Consider the following 14042-nt stretch of genomic DNA (forward strand, 5'->3'; position numbering starts at 1 on the left):
TGTCGCAATACATGCTGTGCCTTTGAAGTGTATCCAATCTCTATGCGCGTCAGGGGCTCGAGCCGACGTGCAGTCGTGGCCCCAGGAATCCTTGAACCAAGACTTTGGAAGACTATAGGGTAGAAGCCGCAATGCTGGGAGGGCTATGCCATCGTGATCTGATAGCCTTCCAGATGCAGGTTGAATCCGATAAGAGGAAGTGGCGACCAAACCATGGAGAAGCACGTCAATATGGAAAAAACGACGAGTGGACCAGCTGCGGGTGATTAAAAGAACAATGTCTCGACTAGTAACCAGAAAACCTGAGCTTTGCAGTATTCTCACATCTACATATACACCCTCCGGCACATACGCCTGCCTGTACCCACAAGTTACTGTTCCAAAAATTCCCACAACCCCTCTCCTTGGACAAAATCGCCCCAAATAACGTTTACAAGCCAATAGTCGCGTCGCAAAGCTCCAAGCAACGTGCTGCTCGCACTCCTCGGAGGGTAAATCCTCTGCCACTCTTGGAAAATGCTGAAGGCCTCGTCAAGCCAACTCCTGAAGCTGACAGCCTCGATGATAGTAGGCGTGACAATCTCTTTACCTGCAAACGTACCCCAAGTGACAGGATTCACTCCATCTTCTTGACTAGCTTCAAACTCTCCTGCAGCATTGCCGGCGAAGTAGGTGACTTGTTCGTGGGCGTCGAGCTTGGGTTTGAGGGCAGCAAATTCAGAGGCGGGGATGAAGAACTCTACAAATGGTTTTTGGAAGACGTAGCCATTCTTAGGGCCCCAACCAAAGACGGGATCGGTAGATTTGACGCCGTTGACAGCAGGTTGTGAGGCGACTGTCCACCACCCCTTTGCGTTGAGGGCAAGGAGCTGCTTGCTGATAGTCAAGGTTTCAGGCGAGAGGCTCTGTTCGCTCCAGGGTATGGCCTCAAGGTCTCCTTCGATGTGGCGGCGGAAGAGCTTCGAGATATCATCCTTCTCCACTGGATGACCCCAAAGCTTGAGGGCTTGCGGCGTTGAGACGTGCAGCGTTGGACCGTATCCGTCGATCTCACCGAACGCAGGCGAACGCGCATCACCCCAACGACCGTTAGGGAAATCATCCCAGGTGGCTTCACGACCTAATGACCCTTCGCCTTCTGAGATTGCCAATGTATTCGCGCGGGTGTTGATCGGGCCGCGCGGCACACCAGCCTCTTCTTCTGTGGCTTCATACGAATGATTGCTGGACTTGGCAGCGGATGAATGTGAGATGATTACCCTGTTCCGTGGGCCAGAATTAACAGCTGATGATCGCCTCCTGTGGGGCACAAAGCCGTTCGGTGGTGGCTCAAGGTTGATAGCGGGTGTTGTCTCTACAATGACATCGTCATTGTCGTCGATGGTCGATGGTATGAGGTGCGTGTCTTCCACGATGTGCGATACCGCCTTCTCCAGGTTCAATGTGTAGAAGTGGAATCCTCTTCTACAAGTATCTGGTCGTGCCTTGATGTGTTCCACCATTTCGTCCATGATCTTGACACCCTCTTGTTTCACCAGTTCGTCATCGCTCTTCACTGCATCCAGTCGCGCCAACATATCCGAAGGTAGCTTTGCGTGCGATAGCGTGGTTGTTCGAAGCAAGATCTTATACGACTGTATCGGCATCAACCCCGGTATGATCGGTATCGTCTTGAATACTCCACTCTCGTGCTCCCTCAGCATCTTCTCAAACTTGTCGTAGGCCTCGACATCGTAGAAAAGTTGGGTCATAATGAAGTCTGCACCAGCCTTTGTCTTCTCAATCAAGTATGGCAGATCAAACTGCGGATCCTGATGCTGAGGGTGGCTTTGGTCCGAATGACCCTCCGGATAAGCAGCGACACCGATGCAGAAGTAGTCCCCATACTCTTTTCGGATATATTTGACGAGGTCGATTGCCCATGTGAAGTCCTTGTTCGAGTCCTGTTCTGGCGGTGTTCCTTCATCCCGATACTCTTCGCTGCGTGGCGCATCACCCCTCAGTGCCAGGATATTTCGAATGCCCAACACTTTCGCCTGCTCGAGCGCGTCGTCGATGAGCTGACGATTCATGTTCGTGCATGTGAGATGTAAACATGTTGTGAGGCCTAATTGGCGCTGGCATATCTCTGCGAGTTCGAGCGACTTGGTGGCTGTTGATCCGCCGGCACCCCAGGTGACGGTAACGAAGAGTGGTCGAAGAGCCTGTGACATGCGCTCTAATCGAGTTTGGAGGTTCGCAAAACCCTATAAGACTATCAGAAACTAATATCGGGTGCATAATTGCCTATATCCTTCCATGCTTCGTCCCTTCCACATCCGTCGCGTGCAAGCGGGGCAACTCACCATTGCCGTTTTCGGTGGGAAGAACTCCAGAGAGAAGTAGTTGGCGCCATCAGGCAGCGCGTTAATCTTATCCGTAATCCTCTCCATCTTGGATTCGCAATTGAGGGTAGAGAAAAAGGTGGCGTTGCGGAAGACGTTGTGTCATGGCTGCAAATGGTGAATGACAAAAAAGTGAGGGCAGCTCATCTGGAAGCCGCGTGTGGGGCACGGATCTGCAGCCAGGATCCTTATCCTGTATCGGCGCGCTACATCCAGCACCTAGGTGAACCGGCGGCGAAACTATGCAATAAGCATTTCACTTCGTGAAGGAGGCTGTTTCCACTGAGATGGAAATGTTTTCGAGCTAATGTGACATCATGGCACACTTTATCTAGCTATTCGGACGGAGAGCGGCATACAAAGTACTGGCACGCGACCCCGCAATACTATATCTCCTAGAGCACTCTATGGGTGGTAGAATCATGATACATGGCAAAAGTCTATTCTTCACTCGTGGTACACAACGGGATTAATGGGATGCTGGACGATCTCTACCGAGGCGGGGTCCCGATGGTCAACATGACACTTCCAAGGTTAAAGCTGCAGGTGAAGTGCATTGCAGTGCATAAGTAGTACTCGTATTCTTTGCTTCTGACAAAGCTATGATCTCAATAGGCCACGACTCTACTCACCGCATATCGTTGTTAACATGACCTGAGGATTTCTGTACGACACCTAGAAAGGTAGCACTACGATGTTCATTATCATCTTCATCCTGACCTTCTTCTTAGCACACATAACCACATCCTCATCGCAACGAATCACGGCTATACAACAAATGACCACGACCAACATGACACATACACTACCCCAACGGATAGATGTCCATTCCCATTTTCTCCCGCCTTTCTACCGCACTGCCCTGGCAGCAAACGGCCACACCCGTCCTGACGGCATGCCCGCAATTCCTGAGTGGTCGCCAGATCGTCACTTGGAAATGATGAAGATTGCCAATGTCTCGAAATCCATTCTGTCCATCTCCAGCCCTGGAACACACATCAAATCCAGTAACCCATCACTAGGCATAGACTTGACAAGACAATGCAACGCTTACGCCTCATCTCTCAAGCAAAAACATCCCGATAGTTTCGGCGTGTGGGCTGCACTCCCGTTACCGAATGTCGAAGCCAGTTTAGCTGAGATCGAAAAATGTTTGGAAGAAGGCGTGGAGGGATTTGGATTACTGACGAATTACCATGGATACTATATTGGGGACGAGGCATTGGACACTGTGTTCGACAAGCTGAATGATATTGGTGCGACTGTGTTTATTCATCCTACGAAGCCTTGCATGAAACACGGGGGCAGTGCGAATACATCTCAAACCACAGACGCACTACCATTCGGCGAACAATACCCTGTCCCAATCTTCGAGTTTTTCTTTGATACTGCAAGGGCGGTAATCAATCTTTTCAGCACGGGGACCGTGGACCGGTGTCCGAATATCAAGTTCATCATCCCACACTCCGGAGGAGGTTTACCGCCTCTCATGACTCGATTTATCCAGTTTTCAAGTGTGGTACCAGGAGGACGAAAGTTGAATGCCTCAACAGTGCGGAGACAGCTTGACGAGCAGTTCTATTTCGACCTTGCAGGATTTGTTTTTGACGGAGATAGTGGAGGGAAGGGTCAGCTGAAGGCATTTATCGAGGGGTTTGAGATCTCGCATGAGAAGTTGTTGTATGGGAGTGATTTTCCTTTTACGCAGACGCAGTTCGTGAAGGCGTTTGCAGAAAGAATGAAGGATGGTTTGGAGAATTTGTTTAGCGAGAAGGAAAGGGAGGCGATTTATCAGGGCAATGCCGTCAAGTTGCTGGGCAAAGAGAGGAGTAAAATATAAGGTGGTGGATATGAATATGGATATGAATGGTCTGCAAGGTATGTAGCAGCGTCTATCTATATGTACTTGTAGGGGTTCATGATGCCGTTCTACCTGTGTTAGCCTGGAGCGGAGACGGAACGAGCGGGTAGGGCCACTTACGGGATCATAAAGATCCTTGATCTGCTTCATCAGCTTGATCATGGTTTCACTCTTACTGTATCCAATGTATGGCTTCTTCGTTACTCCCAAGCCGTGCTCGGCACTGATGCTGCCGTTTCGCTTTTGTACCCACTCGTATACGAAGGGTTCAAGCTGCTTCTCTACAGACTTGTCGAACTTCCTGACTGGGATGTTGAGGTGCAGGTTCGCGTCACCCATGTGACCGTATCCAACAACATCAACTACAGGGTGTGAGGCGTCATTTCCAAGCAGGCCAGCCTCTGTCAAGCGGTCGCGTGTCTCGTTGACAAGATCATAGAGCTCAGCGATGGGTATCGACAAGTCATACTTGTAGACACCTCCATCGTGACCGAGACACTCGGTAATGCCTTCACGCCATGACCAGAGCTCTTGAATTTGAGTTTGGTCTTGGGCAAGAACACCATCTGATACAACCTCTGTTTCCATAACGTGTTCAAGGAAGGCTTGCAATTTCTGCACACGTTAGTCGTCGGTTTTTTTGTACAGCAACAGGTGACTTACCTCGTTATCGTGGTCTGCGTTAGAGCCGCTGGTCTCGATCAGACAGTAAAAGGGATACTCGCCTTCCAGCGGCATCTTCTTACCCTTTACCCTGGTGACCAGCTTTTGTGTGCGACCATCCATCAATTCGAAGGCTGACAGAATCTCAGACAAATGTCCCTTGGCCTTAATGTAGGCTTTCTGGACCTTCTCGTAGCTTTCTAGACCAAAGTATGCAACATTGACAGCGGGCGATCTTCTCGGGCAGATGATGGAAACCTTGGTGATAATACCAATAGTGCCTTCTCCACCGATGAACAGCTGCTTCAGATCGTAGCCAGTGTTGTTCTTCCGGAGTGTGGAGAGATCATCTACAACGGTACCGTCTGGCAGGACCGCCTCGATTCCTAGGACATTTCCGTGGAAGCTACCATATCGCAGGAGACGGAGTCCACCAGCGTTTGTCGCGACATTGCCACCGATGTAGCAAGAACCCTTAGCCCCAAGATCTAATGGGAAGATGTGGTTCTTCTCGGCGAGAAAGTTGTCGGCATTCTCTAGGATCACACCGGCATCAGCGACTAAGATACCAGATACTTCGTCGAAAGACCTGATTTCGTTCATCCTCTGCATGTTGATCACAATCTCGTCGAATACGGGCACAGAGCCACCGACAAGTCCGGTGTTACCACCCTGAGGTACTACAGCGAGCATGTTGTCATTGCAGTATTTGAGGATCTTGCTGACTTCCTCAGTAGATTTAGGCTTCAAGACTACTTTGGTATGGCCGCGGAACTTGCGCATCCAGTCACTGTTGAACGCCTCAATATCTTCCGATGCATCTTTCGTCACACCATCTATGACTGCCGAGTCGGAACCTAAGAGATCCTGGAAATATTTTACATGCTCCTCGCTGACCTTGGCAAATTTGGAGTCTCTTTGGAGATGCGGGTATCTGCTTGGCATCAGCAAAATGTGAAAATTGCTCAGACCTCAACACATACGACTCTGAAGTGAATTTGATGGATTGTGCCGACGCGGTTGGGCCCTTGACTCCGCCATGCTCGTCTGGCTGATGAGGCTCCGAACTCGCTGATGTACTACCCGTCCATCGGACTTGACTTGTCGGTCGCAAATATTGATAGCGCGATGCAACGCGAGAAGAAAAGGCAGTTCGCCGCAAGGACGAGACTAGGCGCGCTGAAGGTGCCATTATGGTTGACTGAGGGAGTAATGCGACAGCGGCGGAAATAATCATTCGCCATCGTGAATATCTACCATGATGACATAAGTTGACAGGGAGCGCACAGGCCACATGGCTTGGCGTAGTTTAGGCGGGAGCAGCGACGCGGACAGCTCTGGAGCTCCGAGACCAGCTTAACGACTGTCGTACTCTATTGCCCCACCACTTCTTCTCACATTTCGTTGCCGTATACCAGGAATATAATAGAGAACTCAAGAACCACTTCACAAAATCTCTCACAATGGCATCCGGCTACGATCGAGCTCTCTCCGGTACAAACAACCAACCCATGAGGATGCGGGCCTAGCTAATTATGCCAGTCTTCAGTCCTGACGGTCACGTCTTCCAGGTCGAATATGCGCTCGAGGCCGTAAAGCGGGGTGCGTAGTCTGTGAAAGGAATGGTAAACATGAGATGCTTATTCGCCTCAGGAACATGCGCCGTTGGTGTCAAGGGCTCGGACATAGTAGTACTCGGCTGCGAGAAGCGATCAGCAATGAAGCTGCAAGACACCCGTATCACACCCTCTAAGATCTGCCTCGTCGACACCCACGTTGCCCTCGCTTTCGCTGGACTGAACGCCGACGCCCGTATCCTTGTCGACAAGGCCCGCCTGGAAGCACAATCACATCGCTTGACAGTCGAAGACCCCGTATCGATAGAGTACATCACCAAGTATGTTGCCGGTGTGCAGCAGAGATACACGCAGAGCGGTGGTGTCCGACCGTTCGGCATCAGCACGCTGATAGTCGGCTTCGACCCTAACGACAAGACCCCGCGCCTGTACCAGACTGAGCCCTCTGGTATCTACTCAGCATGGTAAGTTGCGTTGACGGAAACAAGTTGTATGTACTAATACAATATAGGAAAGCAAATGCTATCGGCCGATCGAGCAAGACAGTCCGCGAGTTCCTGGAGCGCAACCACAAGGAAGGCATGGACCGGGAAGAGACGATTAAACTGACAGTCAAGTCACTACTAGAGGTAGTGCAGACTGGTGCTAAGAACATCGAGATCGCGATCATGGCGCCTGGGAAGCCCATCGAAATGCTGCCTGTCGAGGATATCGAGAAGTACGTGGAAAACATCAACACAGAGAAGCAGGAAGAGGCGGCGAACAGGAGGCCTGGACGGCAGCCCGGTACAGGCCAGGCCGCTATCCTAACCCGTCAGACCCCAGCTGAGGGCTCAGGAGCCGGTGGCGCGTAAGGGCTTGGTTAACGAGTGATGGCGAAAAGGCATGAACAGCAGTGACGTCTGGTAGACTTTATGAACCTGTATAATGCAGATACGACCAGCTAGTGCTCATAAATGGCAATCTAGCGCACCATGATGCTCCTTCCCACGCCCAACCCCCCGCTCGTCGCGTGATGTTCATTGGTGTGGTACCCCTGCCCTGTTGCTCTGTAGCTTGTGTTACGCATAGTATCGTGGATCCCTATGCACGCAGTCCTTCAACCCAGCTTGTTCGGCGCCTCCTTGACATCGAATATCGTGCGCATTTCCTCGCCCCGTACACGGTCGTCTTTAAGCATTCTGAAGAGTGGTTAGATGTGCGTCATGCACTAAACTCAAAGGCGACATACCGGGAGTCTATGCGGGCGTCCTCGCCTTCGACTTGCAATGATGCCTTGGGTGTCTTTGCCTCTAAAACGAAGTGGTTGTCGCAGTGCGGGCAGTACTCGTCGCTACTCTTGGTCAGCCAGGCGCCAGCTCAAATATACTTCTACTACTCACGCGTCCTCGAATTCGCGCGCATCTTTGCGGAAGGCTTTCTTGCACTTTTTGCAGATGAAGACCATGTCAAATGTCTGCATCAGCGGGTGGTCGCTCTGCTCCTGGTGACATTCTGCGCAGTCGAACCATTTCTTGCCTAACAGTTCTCAGTATTCATCGCGCACATGTCAGGCGCGGGCGACATACAACATGGCGAGCGGATGGCGACTTGGGCATTGAGGACGTGTTTGCTGCATGGGCATCAGCCAGCCGCGGAGGTGATTGCGGGGAGTCTTGCGGGCAAGAAAGAAGGTGTGCTTACCACATGGCGGGCGACGGTCAAGTGTGACTATGCGACTACTATGGAACGTACAACAGACTGACGGCTGCAGGTTGCCCAGGTGCTAGTTTGGCGTTTTGTATGCTCGTCTATAATTCGCCGGTGCCTGATCGCCTTGCCGTCGGTGGTGTGCAGGGTTCCGTGCTGGTTAGCTGTGGGGAATGGCAGTAACAAGACACGACAACACCGCTTCAAGCCGCCCGCGCCCAACGCAGAGAAGCAACATCCATCGCCCGTCAGCCGGAGAGGTCGCCTGAGCGGATCGGACAACATTTCACAGCCGTCGCCAGAGCGTGTGCATTCCGACTGCTGCTGAAACACTTGCACCCCCGCGCTGTCGCCGGTATTCCCTGTCGCCGAACATTCTTAGCAGGACAGTATACGCGTCTCCACTAGGGAGCCCTACAGGCACTCTCGGGCCTCTACCACGACGCACCGCCACCGTATCCACTACCACTCCCTCTATTTCTGGATCGTGTCCCTGGTAGCGCTGGCTGCATGACCGCTCACGAGCGACAGCCTCCCCTTCCATCATCACAAGAAGCGCCAAATGGGAAGAAGACCTTACTGGTCGATGCGCAGCTATAGGATACCCTCCGGTGCCGGCTGACGACAAAACAAACACACATCATGGAGAATCAGCAAGAGGAGACGCAGGATGGCTCCTCGATTGTGAGTGCGCCTTGTCTGCACGACGAAACAGTTGCTGACTCCCAGTACAGAAGCCAGTGTCTTCCCTCCGCGCCCAATTCGAGAACCTCCTCAGCACAAACAAATCACCCGCGCCTGCCACCCCGAGACAGCGCTCTCCTGGCGCCGGCGACCGCCTTCCCATGCCAGAGGACAACAGGAGAACAGACGGGCGCATATCCCTAGACATGCCGAGGGATAGAGACTATACCGAGAGACCCTCGCCCAGTGTGGCCGACTACAGTGGGAGTGGGACAGTGACACCGCGCTCGAACACCCTCGGACGGTCGCTATGGGGCAATCCAAAACCAAGACCGACATCGATGATGGCTTTCTCTCCGCCCAGGTCGCCTACAAGGTCGCCCACAAGGTCACCTCCAAAAGTCACCGTCCAATCACCAAGATCACCACCCAAGTCTTCCGCATCCCCCATACACTCGCCGCAGCCTTCGAAACCCATCTCGCACGTAGCACTGGATTCGCCCTCGTCAGCGTCTGGGGGGAAAAGATTCTTCAAAATGCCCAGTCGCAATGGTACTCCTGGTGTGGATGCGAAACCTGTCTTCCCGTCTCATACGGGCAATGGCCCCTCCAACGATCCACGAAAGGGTGACCGACCAGTATCCTCTGCGCCGCCTGCACCACCACCCGTAAATCGAGCCGGAAAGCCCAAGATCCCACCAAAACCGATTTCTGTTGACGGTGCAGCTCGCACAAACCTAGCACCCGAAGCAACATCTGATGCTGTAGATGTGTCTCCATTCAGTACGCCACCCAGCAGTAGTGGAGATAGCGTCAAGGGAGAGCCTTCTCCACCAGTTATTCCAGGGTTCTCTAAACCAAAGTTCACTCCTAGTAACAATGGATACTTTCCAGCTCATCCACCATCTACAGACTCTCGCATACCTGGGAAGCAACCCTTCAAGAAAACTATGCCTCCACCATCACCGAATGACCTCCCAGAAGACCGCCCATCGTTACCCGTGCGACGAGAGAAAGACAACTTCGACTTGCGGAAGAGCGTGCAACTGCAGAGAGCAGCACCCCCTGACTTGCCAGTGCGACGGTCTTTTGACCAGACCCGGCCTGGTCAGTTAGTACAGGAGACAAACAACAAATTCATGCCCCCTCCCCGGCGGACCAACACAACTGGCGCCATATCCGCTAGTCCCGGAAAAGCGTTAGAACCCCCGAAGCCACCGCCTCCACGAAACTCTGGGGAAATGCGACGGCCTTCCCAGCCAACCGTGCAAGCATCGCAGCTATCACAGCCGTACACTTATGACTCGGACGAGGAGGATACAGGCGCAGAAAAACAACCGGCGACTGCTCTAACAGACTACCCAGACTCGTCACAAGCGAATCGAAGGCCGCCAGTGTTTCCGGATGGCGTAGCTGGCATTCCGACAGGCTACGAGACCAAACTGTTCGCGATTTGTGGTGATTACATATGTACGACCGGATATGTGACCAATGTTTGGAACGTTTTGAATGGGCGACTGCTTATGAGTCTCGCCCATGGTGACACAGTCAAAGCCACATCGATTGCATTTCGGCCAGCCAAGGACGTCGAGGACGAAGGCAAGCGGTTATGGCTAGGGACGAATACCGGCGAAATGCATGAAATTGACATACCCACACAAAGTGTAGTGTACACTAAGAGTAACGCGCACGCGAGGAGTGTGGTCACCAAAATCTTCCGCTATGCCTCGGAAATGTGGTCTCTCGACGAGGATGGCGTTTTGCACATTTGGCCAGCAGACGAGTCAGGATGTCCTTCTTTGCAGCAGGCGCCGCTCACTTACCGCATTCCCCGTGGAAGCACCTTTTCCATAATATCGGGCTCCCAGTTGTGGGTAGCTTCGACGAAAGACATACGAGTTTACGCTCGTACATCAGACAACAACTACTTCCAGCAGTTGACACAGGGACCTTTGTCTCAGCTTAATGTCGGAGATGTCACTTCTGGTGCTATCATCAGCAGTCAGCCGGATAAGATGTACTTTGGACACGCTGATGGAAAAGTCACAATCTACTCCAAGAAGAGCTTTGAATGTCTTGGAATTGTGAATGTCAGTGTGTATAAAATCAGCTCCCTGGTTGGTGTTGGTGACTTCCTTTGGGCTGGCTACAGTACTGGAATGATATACGTGTACGAGACCAAGTCGACCCCCTGGAAGGTGTTGAAAGATTGGAAGGCACACGATAAACCAATCGCGGGCATTTTGGCCGACCGTACCAGTATCTGGAAGCTCGATAGATTCCAGGTCGCGTCTTTGGGAACGGACAGCATGTTGCGTGTCTGGGACGGGATGATGAAGGAGGATTGGCTCGGTAAGTGAGATTGATTTATCCTCGTCGTACCATACTAATGCTCTACAGAAAACTTGATGCAACAACGCGATTCTGAATACTGTGAGTTCAGAGAGCTCTCAGCACGAGTCATGACATGGAACGCCGGCGCAACCAAACCCGCAAACATACGGAATACAGAGCAGGATCGCAATTTCTTCCGGGAAATAATCGAGCCTGGCAATTCTCCCGACATTCTCGTCTTTGGCTTCCAGGAGTTGGTAGATCTGGAAGACAAGAAGATTACTGCCAAGAGTATCTTCAAGAGAAAGAAACACAAGGAGACGTCAGAACACGAACACATGTCTCATCAATATCGAGCGTGGCGAGACCACCTTGTCCGTGTTCTGGACGAACACAGTCCAAACGAGAATTATGTTCTCTTGCATACCGCCAACCTTGTCGGTCTCTTCACCTGTGTGTTCATAAAGGCTTCTGAACGGACAAATATCCGCGACGTATGCGCAGCTGAGATCAAGCTTGGCTTCAGCGGTCGAGTTGGTAACAAGGGTGCGCTCGTAGTGCGCTTCTTCATAGACGATTCGTCGCTCTGCTTTATCAACTGCCATCTTGCAGCTGGTCAGACACAGACCGTGCATCGCAACAATGATGCCGCCGCAATTATGGAGAACGCGCCGTTACCAAAGAACCGCTCCCCAACTTCGTGCGCAAACTACTTTGTTGGTGGTGGTGATGGATCTATGATTTTGGACCATGAGATCTGTATCTTGAACGGTGATCTCAACTATCGCATTGACGCGATGCCTCGCAATACTGTTGTCGCCGCTGTGCAGCAAGGGAATCTGGCGAAGCTTCTTGAGCGCGATCAACTGCTTTTGTCTCGCAAACGCAATCCCGGGTTCCGCTTGCGTGCATTCACAGAAGCGCCCATCAACTTTGCTCCCACTTACAAGTATGATGTAGGGACAGACAATTACGATACCTCCGAGAAGCAGCGTTCACCAGCATGGTGCGATCGGTTGCTGTACCGCGGCTTAGGTAGAATCAAGCAGTTAGATTACCGGCGACATGACTCTATCAAGGTCTCAGATCACCGTCCTGTCAGTGGAACATTCAAGCTCCGCGTCAAGACGATCAACTCGAAAAGACAGGATGCCACCAGAGATAAGGCCGAGGTTGAGTTCGAGGCAGTGCGGCGGCGGATAGCTGGAGACATCAAGTAAGTCAAACGAAACAATTGACCCTAAAGCTTGTCGTATTGACAAAATTTGCAGACTCGACTACCTGATCAATGTCTTCGGCCTATCCAGCAAAGAAGCTCAGAAGCTACTGAAAGGAGCTTGAGCCATTCCAGGGCTTGTCCCAAAACATTGTGAAACCTTAGACGCGGAGCCAACCCGTCGTTAGCGCAAACTTCAGCCTCATCAGCTTTCGGGGATGTGGATGCGGAAGACATGATGCATCGCAAAATACGATAGTTCGAGCAGACGCACGATTACCGACGATGTCAGGGTCATGGGCTACGGCTCATGGCAGATAGCGGCGCAGAATCGATCGAGATGAAATGCGGAGAGTGGGACACTAGAGAAGGATTGACGAATGGGATTGTGTAGAAAAAGCATAGCATTGGCAGGCGAATCTGGGTTCCATGTCTGAGCGTTTTCGCTGACGGAAAGGCGCATTCTCTTTGGCGATCGGTGCCCGCAATGGGGATAAGGAATCTAGAGCACGCGTTGTCGCGTAGCAGAATTGTGGTCATGGTGACGTCAGATCAACGCGCCTCCCCAAATAAAGCATCGATGATGACGGCAAGCAAACAGCAAAACCGCCCACGCACCCTTACCAATTCTTCTTCAATTCCTACTTATGTCCGCAACTTCAATTGCAATTCGTCGCTTACCACTATTGACGACCTCAAGAGCTGTACCTCGTGCACGACTTGTAGCTTCTCACCTCACGCGACAGCACCCCACATTCTCCACAACTTCTTTCAGAATGGACAAAGAGCAAGTTAAGGACCAGAGCCGTGGCCAGGAGACGACTGGAAAGTCGGAGTGGAAACAACGCCCACCCTACCGCGTCCACGAGAAGAACGACGACTTTGACGTCAAGTACGAAGCCAACTGCCATTGCGGAAAGGTTCAGTACCAGCTCAGCCGGAGAGAGCCACTAGACAGCAAGCTGTGCCATTGTACAACCTGTCAGACCCAGCATGGTATGTTTCTTCGTCCAATTTCTCTTAGAGTTACAACTAACACCCGTCAGCTGCACCCTTCCAATGGGCAGCCATCTTTCACAAAGAGGACATCAACTTCACCAACGGCCACCACGATCTAGAATGGTATGACCCAACCGACAAGTCCATCGAGCACAAGCTCCCCTGCAAAGTTCGTTGCTCCTACTGCCATTCACCCATCATGGACGAGGGCCGCAACATGATCCTTCTTTTCCCCTCCCTCGTGCACCTCAAGACAGACGAAGACAAGGCATACTTCAAGCCCCGCTGCCATATGTTCTACGGCCAACGTGTCATGGATATCCCAGACGGTCTTCCTAAGTGGAGCGGTCTGAGTGGCGATTCTGATCTCATTGAGGACAGCCCACCGGATATGGTTCGCGAGCATGAGCGTAAACGCGAGGAGGAGAGGAATAAGAAGTTGGAAGAGGGTGAGCCGGATGAGGTCACCAAGGAGGGTACTCAAGGCAGGAAGGAAGGCAAGGGCTCCAACTCCGGTTAGGCAGTGAATTGGTCCCCAGATGGAACAGCTACATTGAGGCATGCTTGCCTAGCATTGTTTTGTCGATTCCATTGGTTTCCAGGCACAATGTATGCTCATGACGAATAATGTATGA

At 51.9% G+C, this 14042-nt stretch overlaps 7 protein-coding genes across 7 annotated transcripts; 4 read left to right on the forward strand and 3 right to left on the reverse strand.

Moving 5' to 3' along the window:
• Positions 1–371: 371 nt before the first annotated feature.
• On the reverse strand, positions 372–2432 carry AA0111_g5457 (Methylenetetrahydrofolate reductase 2; the record flags this gene model as incomplete). Its single annotated transcript, XM_028651571.1, has 2 exons — positions 372–2246; positions 2346–2432. 2 exons carry the CDS (start codon positions 2430–2432, stop codon positions 372–374), a joined length of 1962 nt encoding a protein of 653 aa, XP_028506984.1.
• A 745-nt stretch (positions 2433–3177) lies between these two features.
• AA0111_g5458 (hypothetical protein) lies at positions 3178–4224 on the forward strand (the record flags this gene model as incomplete). Its single annotated transcript, XM_028651572.1, has 1 exon — positions 3178–4224. The coding sequence occupies one exon, from the start codon at positions 3178–3180 to the stop codon at positions 4222–4224; it is 1047 nt and encodes a 348-aa protein (XP_028506981.1).
• A 56-nt stretch (positions 4225–4280) lies between these two features.
• On the reverse strand, positions 4281–6100 carry AA0111_g5459 (putative D-lactate dehydrogenase; the record flags this gene model as incomplete). Its single annotated transcript, XM_028651573.1, has 4 exons — positions 4281–4313; positions 4366–4860; positions 4909–5842; positions 5892–6100. 4 exons carry the CDS (start codon positions 6098–6100, stop codon positions 4281–4283), a joined length of 1671 nt encoding a protein of 556 aa, XP_028506982.1.
• A 271-nt stretch (positions 6101–6371) lies between these two features.
• On the forward strand, positions 6372–7339 carry AA0111_g5460 (Proteasome subunit alpha type-4; the record flags this gene model as incomplete). Its single annotated transcript, XM_028651575.1, has 4 exons — positions 6372–6402; positions 6451–6510; positions 6562–6949; positions 6997–7339. 4 exons carry the CDS (start codon positions 6372–6374, stop codon positions 7337–7339), a joined length of 822 nt encoding a protein of 273 aa, XP_028506838.1.
• A 245-nt stretch (positions 7340–7584) lies between these two features.
• AA0111_g5461 (hypothetical protein) lies at positions 7585–8173 on the reverse strand (the record flags this gene model as incomplete). Its single annotated transcript, XM_028651576.1, has 5 exons — positions 7585–7666; positions 7717–7818; positions 7868–8003; positions 8054–8097; positions 8169–8173. The coding sequence occupies 5 exons, from the start codon at positions 8171–8173 to the stop codon at positions 7585–7587; spliced, it is 369 nt and encodes a 122-aa protein (XP_028506837.1).
• A 643-nt stretch (positions 8174–8816) lies between these two features.
• AA0111_g5462 (putative inositol polyphosphate 5-phosphatase) lies at positions 8817–12533 on the forward strand (the record flags this gene model as incomplete). Its single annotated transcript, XM_028651577.1, has 4 exons — positions 8817–8858; positions 8909–11210; positions 11259–12408; positions 12464–12533. 4 exons carry the CDS (start codon positions 8817–8819, stop codon positions 12531–12533), a joined length of 3564 nt encoding a protein of 1187 aa, XP_028506836.1.
• A 651-nt stretch (positions 12534–13184) lies between these two features.
• AA0111_g5463 (hypothetical protein) lies at positions 13185–13927 on the forward strand (the record flags this gene model as incomplete). The annotated part of the gene is made up of 2 exons (XM_028651578.1): positions 13185–13404; positions 13455–13927. The coding sequence occupies 2 exons, from the start codon at positions 13185–13187 to the stop codon at positions 13925–13927; spliced, it is 693 nt and encodes a 230-aa protein (XP_028506835.1).
• Positions 13928–14042: the final 115 nt, after the last annotated feature.

This window comes from Alternaria arborescens (genome assembly GCF_004154835.1).
Source record: "Alternaria arborescens strain FERA 675 chromosome Unknown contig_11, whole genome shotgun sequence".
NCBI classification, from domain to species: domain Eukaryota; kingdom Fungi; phylum Ascomycota; class Dothideomycetes; order Pleosporales; family Pleosporaceae; genus Alternaria; species Alternaria arborescens.